This window comes from Pan troglodytes, chromosome 19 (genome assembly GCF_028858775.2).
Source record: "Pan troglodytes isolate AG18354 chromosome 19, NHGRI_mPanTro3-v2.0_pri, whole genome shotgun sequence".
In the NCBI taxonomy this organism is placed as follows: domain Eukaryota; kingdom Metazoa; phylum Chordata; class Mammalia; order Primates; family Hominidae; genus Pan; species Pan troglodytes.
Window position 1 is genome coordinate 58,614,869 of NC_072417.2, and position 24,971 is coordinate 58,639,839.

Genomic DNA, 24,971 nt, shown 5'->3' on the forward strand with positions numbered 1-24,971 from the left:
GAGAAAAACATCAATCAATTGCAACTGACCAGAAATGACAAAAATACTAGAATAAAGACAATGAAACATTTACCACGTTCCATATATTAAAAAAACGAAAGGATGGATAGAGTATGTTAAATATAGACGTGGAAGACAGAAAAAATAACCAAATCAAATGTCTAAACACAAAAACTACAACGAGAGGCCAGGCACAGTGGCTCACACCTGTAGTCCCCGCACTTTGGGAGGCCGAGGTGGGCGAATCACGAGGTCGGGAGTTTGAGCTCAGCTTGGCCAACATGGTGAACCCCCGTCTCTACTAAAAATACAAAAATTAGCTGGGCGTGGTGGTGGGCACCTGTAATCCCAGCTACTTGGGAGGCTGAGGCAGTAGAATCTCTTCAACCCGGGAGGCAGAGGTTCCCAGTGAGCCGAGATCACGCCACTGCACTCCAGCCCAGGCAACAGTACGAGACTCCGTCTCAGGAAAAAAAAAAAAAAAAAAAAAAAAAAATCTACAACGAGAAGGAAGAAATTCTGGGAATGATGGATATGTTAACTTGACTATGGTGATGGCATCACAGATGTACACATATGTCGAAACCTAGCAAATTATATGCTTTAAATATGTACAGTTTATTCTATGCCAATTATACCTCAATAAAACTGCTGAGAGAAGGAGAGAAAGAAAAAGAAGATTATCCTTGGGCTGCACTCTACTTATCTGATACGGATTTGCCCATTACAAGCCTATGGTTCAAAGGCAGATTTGAGATATCTAAGGCTTAGTATATTACGAATCAGAGCACTCACTGCTCCCATGGTAAATTCTCCTCTCTCCAATTTTCTTGGTCTCTAATACTGTATTCTGGACTGATAACAGCAATATAAAAATACAATCCTAAGTCTATACTGGGCAGCACTATACTGTTACTACAATCCTTCTCTACTTCCACCTAGTACACTTCACTCATAACGACACTTCCCAGATAAAATTCATCAGTATCCTCCCTCTTCCCATCTCTCCCCAGTTTTTTTCTAGTAGTTACCAGTGTGGGCAGGAGAAGAAATGAACATGAAAAGGGATGAAGTCTCTGCTATAAAAGAATCCCTGGGTAAAAATTTTCCTTATTCTGGCTGTGTTACTATTAGTATCCATTATCAGATCCTACAGGGAGTTAAGTCATCTTAATTTTCAGTGTTTCATATTTTCATCTTTGTTTCTTAATAAATATTTTAGCAGGACACTGCTACTCATATATCATTTTGTACTACAAACCTCAGATTGCTTTTACAAAGTCAGAAATTTAGTTCTTAAAGCAAATTAAAAACCAAGAGTCTCAACTACTTTTCATTTGTGATCTGTTAGCTAATTCTTAATACTATGTGAGTTGTGTTTTGAACACCTACTTATTAAACACCCTCAAGCTTACTTTTATTATTTTTGAGACACTTATTTAAACATGTCGGTGAGAAAAGGAAAACAATTTTATAGAAATAAATTTTATGTATAGACACATTTAGGAACACGTGCATTTTACATAACACAAAGACCTGAAATCTAGGGTATTCATGAGTACCTTATACTGCTTAAATTTTAGCCTGTACATGTGAACTATGATCAACCAGCTCAATTTAATCCCAATCTATGCTTTATACCTGATTTTATTCTAGTTCCTTATGATATTCTTATCATATACTCATGACACTAACAGAAAAATTAAAAGTTAAAAGTCTAATTGTAGTTGGATTCAAGGGAATTTGTATCTTTCTATGAAGGTATTTAGGCATACAATTCAAATGTTTTGTTAAAGGAAGAAAATAAGAAAACTTTCATTCCCATGGCTTCCTATTTGATATTCAGAATATGCATGGTCACAGACTAACAGAATTTGATTAGAAAGAAAACGCAGACTTCACTCTTGTCCTTCTAAGAAACTTCCTGAAAATACTGTATTGGGCTTCATGTTCCTCCTCTGTGCCCATAAATGTTGAAATCAAGATACACCTAGTCTGTTCCAAACTCCTGATCTACAGTCCTAGTAACACTTTCAAAAAAGTATATTAGGCTAGTTTAGAACTGCTTACTTACTCTTAGTGAACCCTAATTTGGATTAACCATTTCTATTTAATTCTTCTATGATCATCTCCATGAAGTCTGTATCAGAAGCTTCATTTCAAAGTGCGCAGGTGAGAATATAGGCAATATAAGGTGGCTTTTCTCTGCAGCTCCAGCGTCTACACTGGAATCCCTTGCCTACTATTTGATTCTTCACCATGTGAATTCATCACTTTTTAAACATTTCAGAATATACCCAAATACGGTAAATGAGACTTCCAGGGAATGCAAATAGATACCTACCACTGCTATTATGGTTTACAAATATGCCCATATGAGAAGAGGAAAATGTCACAGACCTTCTCTCCTGCCTAGGCCAATAGTTTGTATACTCCCACAATGACAAAAAGGCTCTCAACAAAAGCCAAATCTCAGGTTCACTGGTCTATACATTGGTGTGTACCTTCTACACTGCCACTCCTCTACTTGCTTATTAAGTCTACTTCTTTTGAATCATATATATATATTTCCCAGTGCCGTAATTTAGCCATGAGCCATCCCTCAAAACTGTGATTTTTGTTTTTGTGCCAACTATTTTTCATTAAAATTTCAAATTCATTTTGTTGTTTTTTTGGAGGTGGGAGTTAGGGTGAGAAAAATATGAAGAGACAAGAAGAGAACGATATGAAGCATCAGGCACTGGTCTTCATCCGTCTCCAGTGAATATTTTAGTACTCTTTCTCCTATGAATTTTCTAGTACTCCCTTTACTCTACTGCTTATGTTTGTGTCACAAAGGCTATCTTCTATGATTCAACTATGCCTCTATCACCTTGCCTTTGAAATGTGAGTTTAATATCTTCTCCAGCAGGTCAAAGGAAACACTAAGAACTGGCTATCCTTAATATACAATGTGATTTAAGAAGCCAAAACCCAGTTCTTCAATACCATCTGTAGTAGGGTGAACTATACACCACCCACCACACAAAATAAAGATAGGTCCATCCAAAATCTCAGAAAGTAACCTATCTTTACGGATGAAATTAAAGATCTCAAAAAAGAGATTCTGGATTAGGTGGGCACTAAATAAAGTAACTATCCTTATAAGAGACCAAACAAAGAAAAGGAGAAGATAGAGATGCACAAGACAGACACAGGGAAGAAGGCGATAGAGATTACGGTTATGCTGCCACAAGCCAAGGAAGAGCAGCAGTACCAGAAGCTGAAAGAAAGGAAGGATCCTCCCCCAGAACCTTAGGGAGAAGCATGGCCCTGCCAACACCTTCAGATTTCTGGCCTCTAGAACTGTGAGAGAATAAATTTCTGTTGTTTTAAGCCACCAAGTTTGTGGTAATCTCACAGAAGCCTTGAAAAATCCAGTACACCATCTAAATCACGAGTCACAACCTTTTTCTGTAAAGAACCAGATAGCAAATATTTTAGGCTTTGCAAGCCACTAGTCTCCTGCAACTATGCAGCCAGATGGGTGTGGCTATGTTCCAATAAAACTTTACTTACAAAAACAAGCAAACAGGATGGATTCGGCTCATGAGCTGTAGTTTGCTGACTACATGATATAAATGATACCAAATGGTATCTAGCAACCTAAATTGCATCTATCATGCAAATAATCTAAATCATATTTTCTATATCCTTTTTCTCTTTTATATTTATAATTATGCTCTATATGATAAGCACCTTCAATTATCTGCCCAAATCCTATAGTTCTGTTTCCAGAATTTAATCTCAAGATACATTTCAGAATTTTTCTTGAAAATGGCCCACCAATCAACAGAGAGTGGAATTAGGGGCAGAAACCCTTCTAGGATTCTCTCATCACTTAGGTAAGTACGCTAAGATGGCAGCAAACCTCCTTGTTTAATATCCTGGACATCTCTCATATCTACCTATCTTTCAGCAAATAATAGCTAATTATCTTAACAGATTTCTTTTTCCTGCACATGAGAACTTGATTTCTCAAACTTGACAATGTCTACTATTTTCCTTCAATAAATAAATAAATATCTTCTTGTGCCTAGAACCACTATCCGTAAGAACCTTTTATTATTTAATTAGTTTGAAGTATGTTTTCTCCTCTTATTTCACTATCACATTCTTCTACCTCGATCATCTGATCTTGATTTCTTCCCAATGCTATCAAATATACCTTCTTTCCCAAATCATTTCTTCCTTCTTTTTCCTAAGCAACTTTGACTGTATCAAGCCAGCATATACTAAAATGCCCCAAGCTGTTTTACTGTCTCCTCAGCATGTGTGTGTGTGTGTGTGTATATATATATATATATATATATATATATATATATATATATATGACTAATCTTCCTTAGACAGGAAAATAAAGGTAAGACATACCCTGCACATCACTGCAACTGTTCTTCTGTGTCCGTACTGTTACGATCTCTAGATGAATACTGCTTTATGCATCCTTCTGCAATGCAGCTCTGTTAATTCCGGAAATTTCCACAGTAAACTCGGTCTGTCAGTTACCATGGAAACTGCCTGCTTCCTGGCACTACTAACAAATGAGTATCTTTGCTGTGATCTAAGATGAGGCAAAAGGAAAAACTGAAAAACGAAATGTCCAGAAGAATGGCTCAAACATTCTAAATAGAAAATTTCAAATTCCGATACTCATATTTAGTGAACAGAATGTATTAGACAAATTAGATAAGTCTGCAGTATTCTGAAGTAGTACTCATTTATGAAACACAAAGAAATGTTTTATCACCACAGAAAAGAGTAACATTAAAGAGGACAAGACAAACATTCATGTTTGCATCATGTTGCTATTGACTGTTTCCTAAGAGCTGATCCTGTGTCAGTTGTACTCTAAGTTTACCCTTAGAACAGTTTTTCTGGGCTATGCTTCTTCAAGAAAAGGTAAGGAAAACTGCCCTAAATCTATAGGTTACATGTTTTCATGAGATCCTTTCCCTGTTTAGGCCCCAATTTCCAGTGGCAGCTAAAACCTCTTCCCAAGTAAGTAAGAAATTAAGAGTAGTTTAAAGTGTATCTCAGGAGTTTTTGCCAACAAGGTAGCTTTACTAGCATTCTCAGAACATTAGACATAGCCAACCACAATTCCTTCCCAACTGCACTTTGAAACAACGCTAGATTTCTATAACATCACGCACTACCAGTTTGCTTCCTAATTATCAAGCATCTTTTAATTTTTGCCTGTCCCTCCTCTTCTATCCAACCTCTAAATGTTAGATTTTCTTGGGGCTCAGCCCTGGACACAATTTTCCCAACAAAATACATTCTCACTGTCTTCCTAGGCAACCCTTTCATCTATATGGCAGCAATTTTCAACTTTTTATCTCCAATCTACAACTTCACCTCTGGCACCAGACTCATATTTTCAACACCAGAGTATGTGATATATGCACATAAGCACAAAAACACATGTATACATATACATACATACACACACACGCTATATATATATATAATATATATATGTATGTTTTGATATCCCTAATAAAATGTCACAGGTCCCTCAAACTTAATATATCTAAAACTCGATCTTGCCCTATGACCCCCATTTACAGATGCTCCATACCCAGTAGTCTCCATCACAGTAATCGCAACTAAACCCATTAATTCAAGCCAGAATTCTACAAGTCACTATGAACACCTTCCTCCTTGTCATCATCTACATTCAAATTATCACCAATATTTATTAATTACTTCCAAAATTTCTTTACAGTCTCTCTACATTTACTGTCATCAATTTAATATTATTAAAGTCATAATAGGGACTATTATGCTTTACCTATATTACCATAGTTTTATCAGGTCTCCCTAACTATATTCTTACCTCCTTTCAATACATAGTCCACACGGCAGCCAGAATAATTACTTTAGACTGTAAATAATCAGTTTAAATTGTAAATCACTCATCTACTTATAACTTTTCCATAACTCCCCACTGCACTTTGGATGTCATCCAGCTCTTTATCTACAAGGCCCTACATTATGTGGCCCATCTCTCCATACCTAACTGTCTCTACACCCTTAATCTAAATTTGTTTTTCCTTTCTCATTCAGTCACCCTCCATGTGAACTGCCATTCCTTCCATTCCATGACAAGTTGAATATTTCCCACCTTGATAATTTCAAATACATGCGATTCCTTCCACTTGGAACACTCATCAATCCCTCCCCCAAATCTAGTAAAACTCACTCAAGTTTAGAAGCCTTCATTGACTACATTTTCACCACCCTCCTTCTAAATTAGGCCCATATTTCATTTTCTCATAGCACCTGGTTCTCTTCCTTTAATAGCAAGTAGGTGATTATAATTTTATACACACACACGTCTGTGTCTGCCTCTAAATCTCAAGCTTCATGAAGTAACAATCACATCTCTTTTTTCAACATGAAATACCTATGCCCACACCATAGTAACTAGCAGATGGCAGACATTCAACAAACATTTGCTAAATGTATGAAAGAACACGTACTGGATTGCTTTGGTTTCTGGCAACCATGACTTGCTCCCAAAGCTCTGATGTTCTCCCTGGACTCTATGAGATATCCCTATAGCCATTCCCCAAATTCCCCTTTTCTGGCATCCATTCAAACCCCAAGGAATACACCTCTTATATCTGACTTCTGCAGCTCCTCAGTCAGGAAAAAGGTTCATCTGTGTAAACCTGCAGTGCCCGCTGTACCAGTGGTCCTAAGAAGAAGCAAATTTGCACTCCAAGGTTCATTTGGTAATGTCTGGAGACATTTTGGCTGTCACAGCTAGTAGGGGGGCAGGTGTTACTGACATCTAGTGGGATGCCACTAAACATTCTACCATGCACAGGACGACGGCCTCCCACAACAAAGAATTTTCCAATCTAGTATCTCAACAGTAACAAGGTTGAGAAGACACAGCTACTTCCAGTCTCTCCTATGACAAGAAAAGGGCTGAAAATTACCAATCTATGAAGAATTAAACATTGGTTAATTTTTAAAAGTACATTTCACCAGCACAAAGTTGTTCTCTAAAACATTGTTTTTAATTCAACAATGAAAATAATCTAAATAGCTATCAATAAGGAACTAGTTAAATATATAATACACCTATACAATGTAATGAATACTATATAACTAAGAATAGGTATGTGGGTGGGGCACAGTGGCTCACCCCTGTAATCCCAGCACTTTGGGAGGCCGAGGTGGGTGGATCACTTGAGGCAAGGAGTTCAAGACCAGCCTGGCCAACATGGTGAAACCCCATCTCTACCCAAAAATACAAAAATTAGCCATGTGTGGTAGTGCATGCCTAAAACCCAGCTTCTTGGGAGGCTGAGGCACAAGAATCACTTGAACCTGGGAGGTGGAGGTTGCGGTGAGCTGAGATTGCACTACAGCACTCCAGCCTGGGCAAGAGTGAGAAAATCTCAAAAAACAAAGAAGAAGAAGAGGAGGAGGAGGAGGAAAAGGGTATGTGTTAATTCAGAAATATTTTCAAGATGTACTAAGTTACTAAGTGAATAAAAAATCAAGCTACAAAAAAGTGCAGAAAAAAACTGCTATTGTGTGTAAATATTCTTTAAGGATCTATATAAATTATGTATTCTGACATATAATAAGCTTTTCTGCAAGGCATTTTACATTTAACAGGGTTATCTTTGGAGATAAATATTAAGGGCATGAAGCTGATTTTTTGTTTTATAACTTTCTGCACCAACTGAATTCTCTTACCAGAAGCAGGTACTACTGATTTTTTAAAGGGTAACATGAACTACCTGGATGATAAGATAATGGGCCAGTTTGGCTTTCTTCTTTATACTTTCTCTGTATTAAAAAAAAAAAAAAGAAAGAAAGAAACAATAGTAAATGTTATTTTTAAAGCACACTAAAAACACATCCCCTCAACTTTTTAGGGGACTGTAGCTACTTAGGGGTACACTATACCTGATGTGGTGCAACAGATACTCTAGAATAATCCTCAAAAGAAACTTGATAACCTTCTTAAAAATTTCACTCTAGGGTTCTTTCAGACATCATGAAAGGGGAAAACACATGGGCAGAAATAAAATTTATCACAGTATTGTTCCACAGGCATAAAAGCTGAATTCAATAAAAGCACAGTGTTCATATATTCATCAAGTCATCTAAATTGTCGAAATACATAGGTGCTTTGAGAACAAGGACAGAAAACCACAAATACTGCTCAGTGAGAGTAAAAAAATCTATCACTATAATTTTTATTGTTACTGGCCAGGTACGGCGGCTCAAGCCTGTAATCCCAGACTGTGGGAGGCGAGTCAGACAGATCACCTGAGGTCAAGAGTTTGAGACAAGCCTGGCCAACATGGCGAACCCCATCTCTACTAAAAATACAAAAATTAGGCCAGGCGCAGTGGCTCATGCCTGCAATCCCAGCACTGTGGGAGGCTGAGGCGGGCAGATCACCTGAGGTCAAGAGTTCAAGACTAGCCTGGCCAACATGGTGAAACCTTGTCTCTACTAAAAATACAAAAAACTAGCCAGGCATGGTGGTGTAGGCCTGTAATCCCAGCCACTTGGGAGGCTGAGGCAGGAGAATCACTTCAACCCAGTAGGCGGAGGTTGCAGTGAGCCGAGATCACACCATTGCACTCCAGCCTGGATGACAGAGCAAGACTCAGTCTCAAAAAAAAAAAAAACAAACAAACACCAATAATAATAATAATAATAATATATGTATATATATAATTGTTATTGTTCTGGATTGCTTTTAAAATTGAGGCACCATTTACATATAGTGAGATGCACAAATCATAAGCATATGTGGCTCAATGAGTTTTGACAAATGCAGACACCTTTCTATTTCACAAAATACAGCAAGATATAGAGCATTCCATCACCTCAGGAAATTCCCTGGTTCCCTGGTGCCATTCTCGTCAATCTCCTCCAGAGGCAAGCACTGATCTGATTTCAATCACCACAGATCTGTTCTGCCTACTCTAGATTTCATAGAGATAGAATCAGTATGTTCTCTTTTGTGTCTCGCTTCTTCTGCTCAGCATTTTCAGAGATCCATCAATATGATTGCAGGTATCAGTATTTTCTCCACTTTATTGAGGAAGAGTATTTTGTTAAATAATATACCATAATTTGTTTCTTCATTCTTCCATTATTGAACACTCTGGGTTCTTTCTAATTTGGCGGCTATTCTGAATAAACTTCCTATGAACATTCACTTACAAATCTTTCTGAGAGTATTTTCATCTTAGGCAAATAACAAAAGGTAGGACTGCTGGGTCAGGGGCAGGTGCTTGTTTCATTTTATTAAAAACCTAGCAGAGTTTTCTAACGTGGTTGTACCATTTTCTGCTTCCTCAACAATACAGGAGAATTCTGCTTACACCACATATTTGCCAAGATATTGCCTGGTCTTTTAAATTCTAGCCCTTCGGGTGGAAGTGTAGTGGTATCACCTTTTTGTTTTAGTCTGCATTTCTCTTATTACTAATGTTCTTATGGCTGTTTCTCATATACTTATCATCCATTCCAATGCCTTCTTTGTGAAGTGTCTATCAGAGTCTTTAAACCATTTTTCAAATTGGGTTCTTTGGGCTAGCCCAGCGGCTCAATGCCTGTAATACTAGCACTCTGGGAGGCCGAGGCAGGGGGATCACTTAAGGAGAGTTCAAAACCAGCCTGTGCAACATAGCAAGATCCCACCTCTACAAAAAATTTTTTTAAATGAGTCAGGTGTGATGTAATGTGCCTGTAGTCCCAGGTACTCTGGAGGCTAAGCTATGATGCACTCCAGCTTTGGTGACAGAGTGAGATTTTGTCTCAAAAACAAAAAAGTAAACTGGGTTGTTTTGAGTTTTAGTTTATTATATATACAAAAGTCCTTTGTCAGATATATATATACATTGTGAATGTTTTCTTCTAGTCTCTTTCTCTCTCTCCCTCTCTCTCCCCCCCCCTTCCCCTCTCCTCCTCCCTGCTTTCCTCCCCGCCCCCCGCCCCCTGACAGAATTTTGCTCTTGTCACCCAAGCTAGAGTGCAGTGTTATGATCTCTACTTACGGCAACCTCTGCCTTCCAGATTCAAGCAATTCTCTCGCCTCAGCTTCCCAAGTAGCTGGGGTTACAGCCATGCGACACCACGTCCAGCTAATTTTGTATTTTTAGTAGAGATGGAGTTTTACCATTTTGGTCAGGCTGGTCTTGAACTCCTGACCTCAAGTGACCCGCCTGCCTCGGCCTCCCAAAGTGCTAGGATTACAGGCATGAGCCACTGCGCCTGGCCTTGCCTGTTTATTTTCTTAAAAAACTTCTGATGAGCAGAAATTTTTAATTTTGATAAAATCCAATTTATTATTTTTTAGTGGTTTCTTTGTCCTATCAAAGAAATTTTTGCCTATGCCAGATAACAAATATATTTTGGATGTTTTCTTTTAGAAGCTTTATAGAGTTTTTGCTTTTACTTTTAGGTCAATGATCCATCTTGAGGTAATTTTTGCATATGGTATGAAGTAGAAATTAAAATTTATCCTTTCAAACCTTTTTCCAGTTTGTTACATCACTATGAAAAGCCTATTTTTTTCCCACTGAATATTATAAGCACCATAGTCAAAAATAAATTGACTATACATGTGTGTTTGTCTACTGGACTTTCTATTATATTCCATTGATCTATTTGTTTATCCTTAATATCCTTCCACCAAGCCTTAATTACTGTAGCTTGCAGGTTGTACTTGTAGGCTGACTGTGTTACAGATAACCTTGAAATCAGGTCGTTTTAAGTCCCCCAACTTACTGTTTTACAAATTGTTTTTAGCTAGGTCCTTTGCATTTTCATACATATTTTAGAATCAAAATGTCACATTACACATATTTTAAAAGTCTGATGGGATTTCACTGAATCAATATACCAATGTCAGAAGAACACACATCCCAGATGAATAAAATAATAATAAATTGTCTTTCCTAGAATGAAAGAGTGGTTTCTAGATTGAAAGAGTCCACTGAGAGCAAACTACAAGGAAAAAGAAAGGTAAGGGGAGGAGGGAAAGGAGGGAGAAGACTGGGAAAAGGGAAGAGGGGAGGTGGGGGGGAAGAATGCAAACACAGCAAGATTTCAGAACCTGGGGAAAAAGAAAAATCCCCACAATAAATCACAAAAGAAAAAAGAGATCACATACAAAGGTTCAGGAATCAAAGTCACATCTAACCTTTTAAAGTAACCATGGAAAATAGAAAACATTGTCGAAATACAAACACAATTCTGGAGAAAAATTTCTACCCCAGAATTCTATACCCAATAAAATTGCTAATCTATTATGAGGGTAATTTATTTAAAGACATTTTCAAGGCCAGGCAGTGGTTCATGCCTGTAATTCCAGCACTCTGGGAGGCCGAGGCAGGAAGATAGCTTGAGTTCGAGACCATCCTGGGCAACATAGCAAGACCCTGTCCTCTACAAAATAATTTAAAAATGAGCCAGGCATGGTGGCACATGCCTATAGTGCCAGCTACTCAGAAGGCTAAGGTAGGAGAATCACTTGAGTCCAGTTGTTCAAGACTGCAGCGAGCTATGATAGCACCATTTACTCCAGCCAGGGCAACAGAGCAAGATCCTGTCTGAAAAAAGACAAAGGCATATTCAGGCATACAAACACCCAAAAAGCTTGAGAAGTAATTAAAAACTACTAAGAAAGAATTCTTATCTCAGGAAGACTTAGAATATATACTCTACCAAAATGAGAGTGGGAAAGCGAAAAATAAAAAAAGATGAAATCCCGGAAAAGATAATCAGAATCAGGCATTCACAAAACAATGGCAACAGCCCTGTGAAGCAGACCTCAAGTGCAACCACTCCAGATTAAAGCAAGAGTATGGATGGATAGCTAACTCAAAAAAAGAAAAAAAGGGGGGGGGGGAGAGGGGGAGAACTGAGTGACCAACTGATGTATTTAACTATGTTGAGAGAAGATTCACAGTGAACCATATATGAGGCAGTTATTAACTCTGGGGAAAACAAATTTGCTCAAGAACAATAATATAATCATACTGTTACTCAGTTGTAGATAATTTTTAAAAAAACACACTGAAAAAAGTTACCTTCATATAGCAAATTTCCTTAATAATAGATAAAAGTTTCCAGAAACATACATACTACAAAGATAAAAGGCCTTATAATATTCTGATTGAAATCAGAACTCAAAAACATAACTGCCTGATTAGAAATGGTTGGAAAACTCATCAATAGCTAAGAAGTCAGATGTATCTTCAAGGAGCAGCACTTAGAAGTACTGTGAGTTAAAAAACCAGGGCTATCTTCTAATGTCGGCCTCGGTCTCTGATTCAAGAACAAAGATGATTTATAACACCAAAAGCACACAACTCAACAGCATGTATCATTAATCTATGCAAATACATATTCCAGCATTAGCATCCACCACCTCAGCTATAAACATCCAGCTTGAAGGGAATGTGAATCTCAAGGGGGTAGGGGCCCACAAAGAGAATCAGTTCTACCACTCCTATTACCACTGCCACCTCTGTCGAGAATCACTTCTCCAGTGAATTGCTGACTTATGGAAGTGTACCACAGCCTCAGGTACACTGAGGTGGAATGTGGGACTAAAGATAAGACTGAATATCCCTAAACTGTAACATTAAGAAGTACAATGATCTAAGCTTTAAAGATTATCCCAAACACAGCATCATTATTTACTAGAGCCAAAAGGTAGAAACAACCCAAATGTCCAACAACAGATGAATGGCTAAACAAAATGCTGCATACACATAACAATAAAATAATATTTATTCACCCTTAAAAAGAAGGGTGGAGAAAGATACATTCTACAACATGAATGAACCTTGAAGACATTATTTTGAATGAGAAAAGCTAGACACAAAATAAAAATTGTTATGATTCCACTTATGAGAGGTACCTAAAAAATAGTTAGATTCATAGAGACAGAAAGTAGAATGGTGGGCGCCAGGGCTAGAAGGAAGGGAGAATAAGGACTTATTGCTTAATGGATACAGAAGTTCGATCTGAGAAGATGAAAAAGTTCTAGAGATGGATGATGGTGACAAATGTACAACAATGTGAACATAATTAATCCCAATGAACTGTATACTTAAAATGGTTAAGATAAAAATTTTTACGTTATGTATATTTACTACAGTAAGAAAAAAGATTCGCAGCAGTAGCACCAAACCAGCCACACACACACACGCACACACGCACACACACACACCCCATAGTATTTAACACATTTGAGATTAAACATCATCTATTAATACATACCCATAAATACTTCTACCATTACCGCTATTTTGTAAAAGTGGTCCACCACAGAAATGCAGAGATTTCACAGTATCATGATTGCTTCAAAAAATTTCAGAGACAGAAAAAAACTTCCAAATTCATGTAGATTAGAGGTATTCACACTTAGAAATTCACCAGAGATGTCCTGGGACTATTCTGGGGAATGAAGGCAGACAACGCTACAAAGCTCTCTCCCACCTCACAAACACTTCAGTCAGCACAGTTCCTCCTTTATCTTTTTAGCCTATCAGTTTTGTACATGAGACTTTATTTAAAGAAGGCCGTGCAAAGCTGGCTTAATTCTCTCCCCTCCCTATTCATTATATAAAATAGTGTATGTCGCTATTCTAATTCAATGCCTAAATTGAGAGCAGAATTAAGTGATAAAGTCAAGGTCACAGAGATAACGACAACGCCAGGATAGAAATCCAGACTCCTAAATTTCTACCCATTGTTATTTCTTTTTAAAAACAATTTTTTTTTTTTTAATAGAGACAGAGTCTCAACTCTTACACAGGCTGGAGTGCAGTGGTACACTGTAGCCTCAACCTCCAGGGCTCAACTGACCCTTCTACCTCAGCCTCCCAAGTAGCTGGGACCACAGGCGCACGCCATCACACGTGGCTAATTTTTTCTATTTTTGTAGAAATGGGGTTTTGCCATGTTGCCCAGCCTGGTCTCGAACTTCTTGGCTCAAGCAATCCTCCTGCCCCGGCCTCCCAAAGTGCTGGGATTGCAGGCGTGAGCAACTGTGCCCGGCCTCGTCATTAATTCTAAGACAGCAACGTTTATAAGACATAGTTCTCACAATTTAACCAAGAGAAGAAGAAATTCTAAGTTTTAAGATAAAGTTCTACTGAGAAGGCTCATCAAGAAATACGAGGAATATTAGTTATTAACTAGGGACTTTGAAACCTCTTTAAACTACTCCTAGATGTTCTATAGCACAACTGAGTCTCTGTCTGTTCCAATGTAATAAACAAAGATAAGGGAAATCCTAGAGATCCTCTGGTCTAAAGAGAGCACTTTAAACTTAAAACGTGTGGTTCCAAAACTCTTAAGCCCCAAAATGTTATCTGCATCCACCACTATTTATTTCCAGTGTTAACTTTTAAGCTAGTGTTTCTTCTTGACAATTGTGATGTTATGAAGATAAAAGGGCTGTTCTTTCAGAATAACAATTGTACTGAATATATTCTAAACGACTCAGTACACTGAGAGCACTCAACCATAACTCACCATCATGAAAACACAGAATGTTTAACAGAATATCTACTTCTGTTTGTCAAATTCATATACACAACATGATTTTAACACAAGCTGGCCACATTTATAAGAATATCCCTAGAGTATCAAAAAGATTTATAGTGTTTAGTAGAATCCAAACCTGATGAAAATTTAAAAGGTAGCCACACATTTTTCCTTTGCTGTTTCTTTGTACTCTTTGGCTATCCAGTTTAATCTTTCATTTTAAAAGCCAAGGGAAAAAATGTTAGTGGGTACAAGAGTCTCTATTATAATATGCATTTTCTGTCAAAAATATTTATAATTTTAATCAATGATAATTAAAAATCAAGGTTTCCTGTTCAGGTTGTCTCCTCATCCTCCAAGATCCCCCCAAAAATCCTTTTTTTAAGGAAATAAGCAATAAATTAAAAGAATTAAATTTCTGAATGCCTGAGTAGATAAAAATGTATCACAAAGAAAAACTAATCGATTTCAAGAGAAGGAACTCTAGTTTAAAAGACTGATCAGCTAACTGCATAGAATGCAGGACCTTGTATAGACCTCACTTCAAACTATTAAAAATAAAAAAACTAATGAGGTCATCTGCTTATTTGATGATATTAAAGAATTATTTATTCTACTAGATGTAGCAATGGTACTATGATTATGTCTTTTAAAAGCAGCTCTTATCTTTTATAAATGCATACTAAAATATTTGTAGATTGCATAACATCTGAGATTTGGTTAAAACTAAGGGGTTGAAGGAAAAGATAAAACAACATTGGCCATGCTATTAACTGTTGAAGCTGTTAAAGCTGATTGACAGTAAAGACAGATTCATCTACCACTTTACTTTTGGGTAGGTATGCAATTTTCCATAATAAAAGGTTTAAAAATAAACAGAAAAAACTATAACCTATAACACATGGTAGGAGGCAGGCATGCAGTGAATATGAGAGACAAATCATGGTCCCAATAGAACACTGGATCAGAGAGAATTCATGGTCAGAAGAAATGAAGGCCTAGAAACCAGAGTTAATTAAACTTCTTTCTATAAGGAAGTTCTAGGCCAGGCGCAGTACCTCATGCCTGTAATCCCAGCACTGTGGGAGGCTGAGGCGGGAGGATCCCTGGAATCCAGGAGTTCAAGACCAGCCTGGGCAATATAGTGAGACCCTGCCACTTAAAAAAAAAAAAAAAAAAGAAAGGTCTAGTTAATTCCACTTTTCCTCTTTATTCTTCCCCTAAAATAAAAAGGGGGCATGTCTTCAAAGAGAACAAACACATCTGGAGAGAACCAGGCTTCCTAAGGTGAATTTTGGCTCTACTAATTCTAGCATTGGTAATATTCCTGGCCTAAGAGCTAGCTCTCAAAATACTCACAGAAAAGTAAAGCCAAGCCCACCAGGTGATGATCTATAACCAAAGCTTCCATTCAAGAAACAATCAAGAACAAGACATGAAAAAAAAATTATAAGATGTAAAAAAAAACTGAGAAAGAGGTAAAAGAAAAACTGATCCTTGAGGAAATCAATAATTCAAACAACAGAAAAGAATTTTTAAATTCCCTATTTTGTATCCAAAATTAAGAATAGAATCCTAAGAAAATGCCACAATCAACTCTTGGAAATTAAAACTGATTGCCAAGATTCCATTTAGGGGATGGAAAATAAAGAAAATCTCCCAGGATACAGAGTAAGAAAACAATGAGACGGAACACATTTTTTTTTAAAGTCTAGGATACAGGGGATATAGGCAGTCCAACATCCTAGTAACACAAGTTTCAGGAGAAGATGATAGGAAAAACATGAAGGAAATGTATCAAAAGGAAAGCAGCAGCAATTTTCCCAGAAAAAGAGATACATGAATCTTGAAACTAAAAGGGTTAATCTGATACATGGGAAGATGATGCAATTTGAGGCTTATCCTCATATAATTACAGAATATCAAGAATAAAGAAAACAGGCTAAAAGATTCCAGTGAGAGAGAGAAATAGGTAATCTATAAATAACATCCCTGCTACAATTAAACAGATCTACACATGGTTCCCAAAACTTCTCTTGTGCATACGCTCACCAGAATGCCACTGTCCCTTGTCTTCTTCACTCAACCTTCCCTGCCTGTCTTTCAAAATCCAGTAAAATCTTGTTCTTCTGGGAAGCATTTAATCAAGTAGGTTTTCTAAAATGATTTACCCCTTGTACACTTTTAATTTGACATTCAATCCATATTACCTTATGCCTTACTAAAATTACGACAGCCAATTGTCATTTCTTGGAATTTTATTTAAACTGTTGGTTCTCAGAAAAAAAGAACACTGTCTTACAATTTTTTTTTTTAATCTTGCAAAGGATCCTGCATCCAGGAGACATCAAATGCCAAGGAGATCTGAAACCAGATCCTGTGACATATCTTAACTTCATTAGCTTGCTTATTTCATCTTATCTTTTCCTAAATTCATGAACAAGTTTTATATTCACATCTGTAATTATTAAAGTTCAAGGAAATTTTAGGAGAAAAAACATATAAATGTTAAGAGATATCTTATTTCAAAACTCCCACAAACTACAAGTTATGTTTTTCTAATTGCAAGTACTCATCCTAAACAGAAACTAACAACTGTTTTTAGTGCTTGATGGCAAACAACTCAGAGGAAGAGTACAAAAGGATACCTTTTGGAAGGGGCTGGGAAGGTAGAGGAGATATGTTGTTCTAAGTAATAAAACAGTTATCTCCGACCAGTAACAATGCTAGTAGTTACCTATTCCTAACCCACAACAATTGACCTGTACAATAAAAAACTTACAACAAAGTCTGGGTCTAAAATTTTTACATACCAGAATCAAGCTCTAAAGATTCTATCATAAGGTAAAAATACCTATTACCATGTCCTTTCAAATTTTAAATACTTGCTGGGAAGAAATAAAGGATGAGAAATCTAGCTGGCTATAGGTTTATTATAAAACATTAGTTAAGAACAAAACAAAAAATAAAACCTGAACTCAACTTTGGAAGAAAGTTTTTTTCCACCCTGTGTTTACTATTTTTTAAAAAAGTTTGCTCCATGAATTCCACATACATAAAGAAACTCCAGAGGGAAGACAGTACAAATAGATGAATGTTTTTCCAGTTTTAATTTAAGTCAGGTTGTCTTTCTCCTTGTCCAAAAAGGCTTTTAAAAAAGAAAGATCTGATAAGTTTGGTGATTACTGCTATATCCTTTCCTTCTTAGACTTCCAACATATGGTTCAGCTAGTAACTAAGGTAACAGAAGGGGGCTATGTTAAAGAATTAGTTTTGCACTAGCTTTCACTACAAATTCTAAGAAATAAGGAAGGAGGTTCTTTTAAGAATTGTTTCCTTGCTGCTGAAATTCTGACTAATTAATAAGTACTAAGTTTCCTTCCTCAAGATAGCCCCTACTTGATGTTTCAGAGAAGGTAAAAAGAGTGGGACTCTAGGCTGAGCTCTGACAAGAAGTGTGATTATGAACACCAGTCTAATAAAATTAATAGACAATTGAGAAAAATAAATTGTTACTACACTTTTTATTTAAAATATCTTTCATTCCCTCTAAGGCTACAAGTGAAAGTATAAGTGTATATATACATACACATACCCCACTACTCCCTTCTAGACATTGCTGTTTTAAAAATATTTTAAGCATCTCTTTTGCAAGACACTACCTTCTACCAATTTGTTACTGTTGGTAAATACAATGCATACCAAATTCTGAAAGAAGAGAAAATAGCAATAAAAGTGCCTCTTTGGGAAGAATAAATGTATTTTAAGCCTAATAAGATCTAGATGCAAATTGTTGAGAAATTACTTAAAAAAATGTATCTGCCAGCTTTTTAATCATACCTTACACCACTTGCTTTATAGTTCTCAATATCGAAACTAGCTCAAAATTATTTTTATGGACATGGTTATAAAAGTACAGCCACTGGCCTTCATTTTCATGATAGGTTAGGATGGGAAATAAGAGGTTTTTTAATATTTCACATCACTTAAATTCAATTGAAGGTTAATGTAAAATATTGTTCTGAAGGTATTGCTTTATGTTAACTAAGATGCTCTAATATTTTCACTAAGATGCTACAATATCATTTCCATTGTTTGAAAATTCAGTAAATGAAATAACCACTGATATGTGTACACTCACATGTACACAACTCTTTCAATTTACTATGACATAGAAATCTTGCAGGAATCTAGCTTATTAAGATGGGACTCTATTTTGTCACTAAGTGGTGAAAATTTGTACAGTTGGACAGAAGACAGTCAAATTTCCTACATGCAACTTGCAATTTAACTGGAACTCCAGAAGGAAAAGAATAAACAATATTCCCAGAGAGTTTAGTCAGAGAAATTATACTGACATCTCATAATTGGAAAAATTCATAAAATACAGTAACTTTAAAATCTTTGCTTGAGTTGAGCCTTTGATTACCAAGAATACTCACATGTGTGGGTTTTGAACTCCTGTAGGATTGGGATTCAGAGTAAACCTTGCTGTAGATTTGAAAGGTGGATTTGCAAAATTCAACTTCAGTGCTTTGCGTTTACCTGAGAAATAACAAATAAAAAGTAAAAGTTTCAAGTACTACAAAACAGGTACTATTCTGAGGGCATAAGAAAGTCACACCAAAAGGCCAGAGAACTTGCTTTAACAAACAGTTAATATAGGACAATATTTTGAAAGGCAATGAGGAATTTCTCGAACTAAGAAAAAATAAAATAATCTAAAGTTGTTACTAACTACAAATCATTCACTAGGCTATGATACAATAGATAGAATGCTATCACTTCAAGTTTCCATTATTCAGGGAAGTTAATACTTTTGCAAATGAAAATACTATTATAAAAATCAATTATCTCAGTAGATATACTGAAAAATTCTAAAAATATTACCATCTGTCCAGTGTTATACTTAATGCCCTCAGTTTAATAAATATCGTTTTCCCTCATTTTAATGAATATAAACAACAGAGTGAAGAATCTGAAAAATTTGCTAAAAACATTACGGTAGAGTAAACTTCAAGTTAGTAATACAAGTATTCTAAATAATTATTTCCATGAAGCTGTTTCTTTAGGGTAGGAAGGGAAGAGATACCAATGTTTTTTATTACCCAAGTAAAACCACCATGGTAGAAGGGCAGAAAATGCAAAAAAAGATCAAATATATTAAAAATGTTACATATACACCTATACAATACATAGGGTTAAAATTTTACATAAACTTATCAATCCAAGTACCTCAAAATAATCAGTTTACTAACTACTGCAGACTTTTTTCTATACATAGATAGGGACATGTATTTTTTCACTACAATTGAAATCAGACCATGAAAATGCTTTGTAAAATGCTTTATTCACTAACATTTCTTTCTATATCAATAAGTCTTACAGAATCATTTCTTTAGGACTTAAAAGGATACCTTGTAACAGAACTGAATTTTTTAAGCATTTGCAGCATATCTTGGTTTCACATTCACCTTAGGGACACTTTTTCCTGAACTCACTCTCTAGAGTTTATTATACAATTAACTACTCAAAAAATATCTCTGCAATCCAAACACTTTCTGACCTCAGTGGATGAGGATTTAATAGAGGGTTCAAACTGTAAATGTGAGATCTGAAAATCTGATGGAGCCACACTGGATGGAGAAGATGGCAAAGAGACAAGAGCACAGAGCTCCTTGCCATGGCCCCTAGATCTGCTTTCAAAGATGAGCCTCCTTTCTACCAGATCATGTGAATTCCCACGAAGACCAAACACATCCATTTTCAGAAATAAGGTTAGTACAGTATGACTTTTCCACATAATGTAGAGGAAGGGCATTCAAACAACATGTGCAAAGGGTACACTAGGAAAAATAGCAGATATGACTGTATTTTTAAAAAAAAAACCCTCAGTATATTACCAAAAAACAAAACTAAAAAAAAATTGAACCTTGGGAAAACTCTTGCAATACAAAAATCAGTAGCTCTAAATATATAAAGACATCATAGAAATCAAGAAAAATAGAAAAAAAGTGATAAGAATATGAGCAGTAAAGACAAATCAAGGGAAAATATAAAAAGACACTAACACCAAAAACATTTTAAGCTTTTGTTCATGTGAAAATGGCAAAGTTTGAAGGTTTTATATTATACATACATAATGATAACATGATGATCAGAATGGCTAGGTAGAAGAATCACTAATAAGATATATTGCTGGTAGAAAAACTTTCTGTGAGAGGTTCAGCAATATACCAAAAAAAAGGTTTTTTTAGTAAATATGCTCTTTTACTTCTTGAGAATTTTTCTTTAGAAAATATTTAAAGATAGAGGATTACTCCCGGGTCTTGAAACCAAATGGAATTTGCCCTGGATAATACTCAGAGTTTTACCCATGCCTGATTTAAATGATTTTCATAATGGGATTTGGGATTTTTGAGCTGATAATATTTAGGTGAGATTTACATTTGAGTTAATACTGTAATGAGTCAAAATTTTGGAGACGCTGGGGTAGGGTAAATGTATTTTGCACATGGGAAGGATATGAATATTTGGGGCCCAGAAAACAGACTGTAATGGGCTGAATGGTGGTCCCCAAAGATACTAAGCTCCTAATCTCTGGAACTTGAACCTATTAATTACCTTAATATGGCAAATCGTTTACAGAAAAAATTAAGTTAAGGAACTTTGCTATCACAATTTGAAGAAAATCTTTACAAACTCCTCAAATCAAAAACTGAGCATATGTCATGTAGTCTGTGTTTGAAACCATCTGGCACATCATCCATTACCTCCGTGTGAAGAAAAATTAATATAAGACTAAGATAAAATGCAAGACAAGGACAGAACAAAGAACTATTGTGAAAACTATCCAAAGAAAAACAAAAATTGGTCCTTTCTTAGAAAGCCCAATTTGACGGAATAGTAGCTAACCTTACCAGATAAACAATAAAATACATTACAACAGTTAAAACTTAAACTGTTTTCTTGAATATAAGTATTTATACTGAATACACATAGAGATTTTTTTCAGCATTGCATTCACATTTAAATAAAAACTAAATTGAAAGCTTTAAAGGCCATTAACTTCATAAACGTACACCATGATGAAGAGAATGTGATTTAAGTTACATAAATTAGATTTAAACACACTCTACACTTCAGAGACATCTGCAATTATCTTGAAAAAGTCCAAATTTATATTCTGATCATTTACTAACAAAACACACTAAGTAATTCTGTAAGTTTCGAAGCCTTTCCAAGCAAAGATCACTCAAAGCCTAAAACAAGTGTCAACGAGCTTAGCACATGATCAAGTTACCTTGCTGGGTCTCATCTGTGTACCCCAACTCTTCAAATGCTGATCAGTTTAAGATGAACTTGAAAGGCAGTTTTGAGGAGGAAAAGGAAGGCCCCAAAATGTCAACCGAAGGTGAGATTCAAGAAAAGCAGAAAAATAGCTTTTACAATACTCAGGAGAAGCTGTTTCTGGCTACCTGGAGGCATGAGCTTTTTTTTTTTTTTTTTTAAAGGCATCTTCTCCTCTCCCATTCACTTTCTCTAAGTACTAGAGCCTCTACTGGGGCTGGGTCCTTCTCTCCTTTACTTCTTTTTCAAGGGTCCCTCAAAAAAATCAAAACTGAAAGGCAATCTGTCACCATGTATTCAGATATTTTTAATGACAAAAAATTACAAGCAAATACGACATTAATATGAATTTTTTTCAAAAACTTGAAACAACTTTCACAGGGAGAAAGGAGGGACGTGATACTATAAATGACCTGTGAAGATTTTTAGATGCTAACAAAGATTGAAATATTTGTACAACAGGGTTTAAAATAACTGATCAAAAACATTATGAATTTGTGATTATAATAACCCCTTTGGTGGGACTGTCATATCATCAATTTCTAACCAGTCAACACAGATAAACATTGTCCCTTTAACTATAGCAGGAGAGAAACGAGGCATCAAACATCCTAAAATATTTATACAGAAGCGATTTCCTGCGAGAGATTCTCTGTATACCTAAAACCTTAGATCTGTGCCTGATACAGAAAACACTTCCAAATGTTTATTGATTTGGGAATAAAGTTGACATGGACAGCCTCAGACAACTTAAGCCTATATGGTTATCGGCTGGAGAAAATCTTTGTTGTTTGCAACCAAGAACCCTGACTTAGGAACAGTACCTGTCCTCATCACACTTCCAAAGCACTGTTCCACCCCTCAAAGCAATACTGCCTACTTTTTTCATGCAATGGCTTGTTTAAAAAATGAGAATATTTGTTCAACATGCTGGGAAAATTAGAATTGCAGCTGGCCCAGAGGCTGGCCTAGGCATTGAGCAGTCCTGTCCCCACTCAGCCACTCCAAGGCTGAGGGCAACAATCTGTCAGAATCATCCTTGAAATTCTGGTTTCAAAACTCTGCCTTAAGAGAACAGCCAGCACCTTTCAAACAAGCTTTTCACAGCATTGGCACACAGTGTCTTCCTCAAATTTCTCATGAGAGAAGCACTCCCAAACATGGAATCATCAAGAATATTAAGAACTGTAATCCTGAAGAAAGGGATTGGTCAAGTGTATCCACATTCACTGAGGCCTAGGAATACCCTTTGTCTAGTTGTGAGCAACTCACTGACTCACAGAATATTGAAGTTGGAGGGAAGACACCTTCCAGGTTTATTTAGCTTTAAAAACAAGATTATAAAGAGCCCTGAATATTCTCCCTCCACTAACTTCTCAAGCAATACAAACCTTTTTAACATTGCTTTCCACAACCAGCTAAGCTGAGCATATAGTTTGCTTCGATCTTGGCCAAAAACCTCAACACGGGCAGTTGAGAGTCCACTACTCAATACAAAATCTATGGAATCTCTGCAATCTAGGTTACCAAAAGTATCTCTCCTTCACATTTTATAGAACAGCAAAAGGTGTCAGTTCCTCTATTAAGAGCCAGCATTATTTAGTTTCCAAAAACATCAGTATGTCCCTCAGGAAGAAACACTTTACACTGGGCTCACCTTACCATCCTCTCATCCTCAAGTCTGTTTCCATCAAAAAATTGTAAACAATTTTCTGCTTTAAATGTTTAACTATCTTGATTTATCTTTGAACTCTGCAAATCACCTATAACAGTACCTCAGACAAAACAGCAGTTCAACAAATATTTATTAAATTAGAATTATTAGTAGATTGTTTTTCTTATCAACATTTCACTGCCCCCTGCCCCCTGCCGCCATCTAATGGGCTTGTTTTGTTTCATAATATCACAGGAAAGCAAGATTCTGTTACCTGTACGGTCAGAATCAGAGAACTACAATCACTAGAATCCTCCCGCCCAGCCTGTAAGAATGGAAACCGTCTCTACAACATTTTAGCCAATCTCCATATCTTCAACTCCACTGATATCACCATATTTGATAGCCCTTGTTTAACATCTGTTGTAGTAACAGCAAAGTACTTCATTGTTCATGGTAATGAAGACCACTGAAGGATCTACAATAGCTGCCTCTAGAGTATAACCTTTTTGATATAATGCTGAGTTCACTGTAGGTTATTTGGTAGACTGTCACAAAAATAACCACCAAGGAACCACAGCTCCCTGAGTCCATAACCATCTGCAAAGGGACCTTGCTGCTCCTTCCATAAATAGGTGAGGTCTATTTCCCTACCTTTTGAATCTGGGCTGGCCTTGGGGCTTGATTTAACCACAATATTATAGCAGAAGGAATACTGTATGACTTCCAAATCTAAGCCCTTTATGAGGCCTTGCAGCTTCCACTTTCGCCCTCCTGGAAAGCTACCCTGAGTTTGAATGTGAAGCAGCTCAGTCTATTCTCCTTGATGAAAGACCACATGGAACAAAAGGCCCAGCAGTCCCAGTCTTCCTAATAGACCTACTAAATACATATAAGCAAGCTCAGGTGAGACAGAACTACCACCCAACTAATGAAAAGAATCATAAAAATTAAACAGTTGCTCTTTCAAGTCAACGACTCACATGCGAAAGGAGCCAGGAAGGAATAATCAAAAAGCAATCTGAATCAATCCCTTTTAGGGAACACCCATTGACACCACAGGGTATTCCCTAGAACCACCACATAATAAAGAGAAACCTGGAACTGCAGTGTACAAGTCATTCATAGAATACCTTCAAGAATATTGGTATGACTTACAAGTATTCAGAACATCACATCGCAGAGAGGGGAGCTGTCATTTAAATTCTCATTTCTTCCTTGGCTCTCATTGTTACTACCTCATTTTCAAAACAGAAAGATTACCTGGAATAATTTTTTAATTATCTGCAATCACTGGTTATGAAATGAGTAACCCACAATTCCAACTATGCAACTTTACAGTCAAACAATTTCAGAAATGAGGAAATAAAGTGGT

The 24,971-nt window shown here is 36.4% G+C and overlaps 1 protein-coding gene across 6 annotated transcripts in view; it reads right to left on the minus strand.

The window, feature by feature from the left end:
* MAP2K4 (mitogen-activated protein kinase kinase 4) overlaps nucleotides 1-24,971 on the minus strand; it is a 122,768-nt gene that overhangs the window by 69,432 nt on the left and 28,365 nt on the right. For 5 of the 6 annotated variants that reach the window (XR_675352.5, XM_511831.8, XM_001163981.7 and 2 more), the window contains one exon: nucleotides 19,035-19,137. The exons of the other annotated variant lie outside the window; for it this stretch is intronic. Coding sequence is in view for 4 of the 5 variants with exons in the window: in XM_511831.8 (XP_511831.3) it covers nucleotides 19,035-19,137 (103 nt within the window). In the remaining variant the exon portion in view is untranslated. The remainder of the gene's footprint in view (nucleotides 1-19,034; nucleotides 19,138-24,971) is intronic. 6 annotated transcript variants of the gene reach the window in all.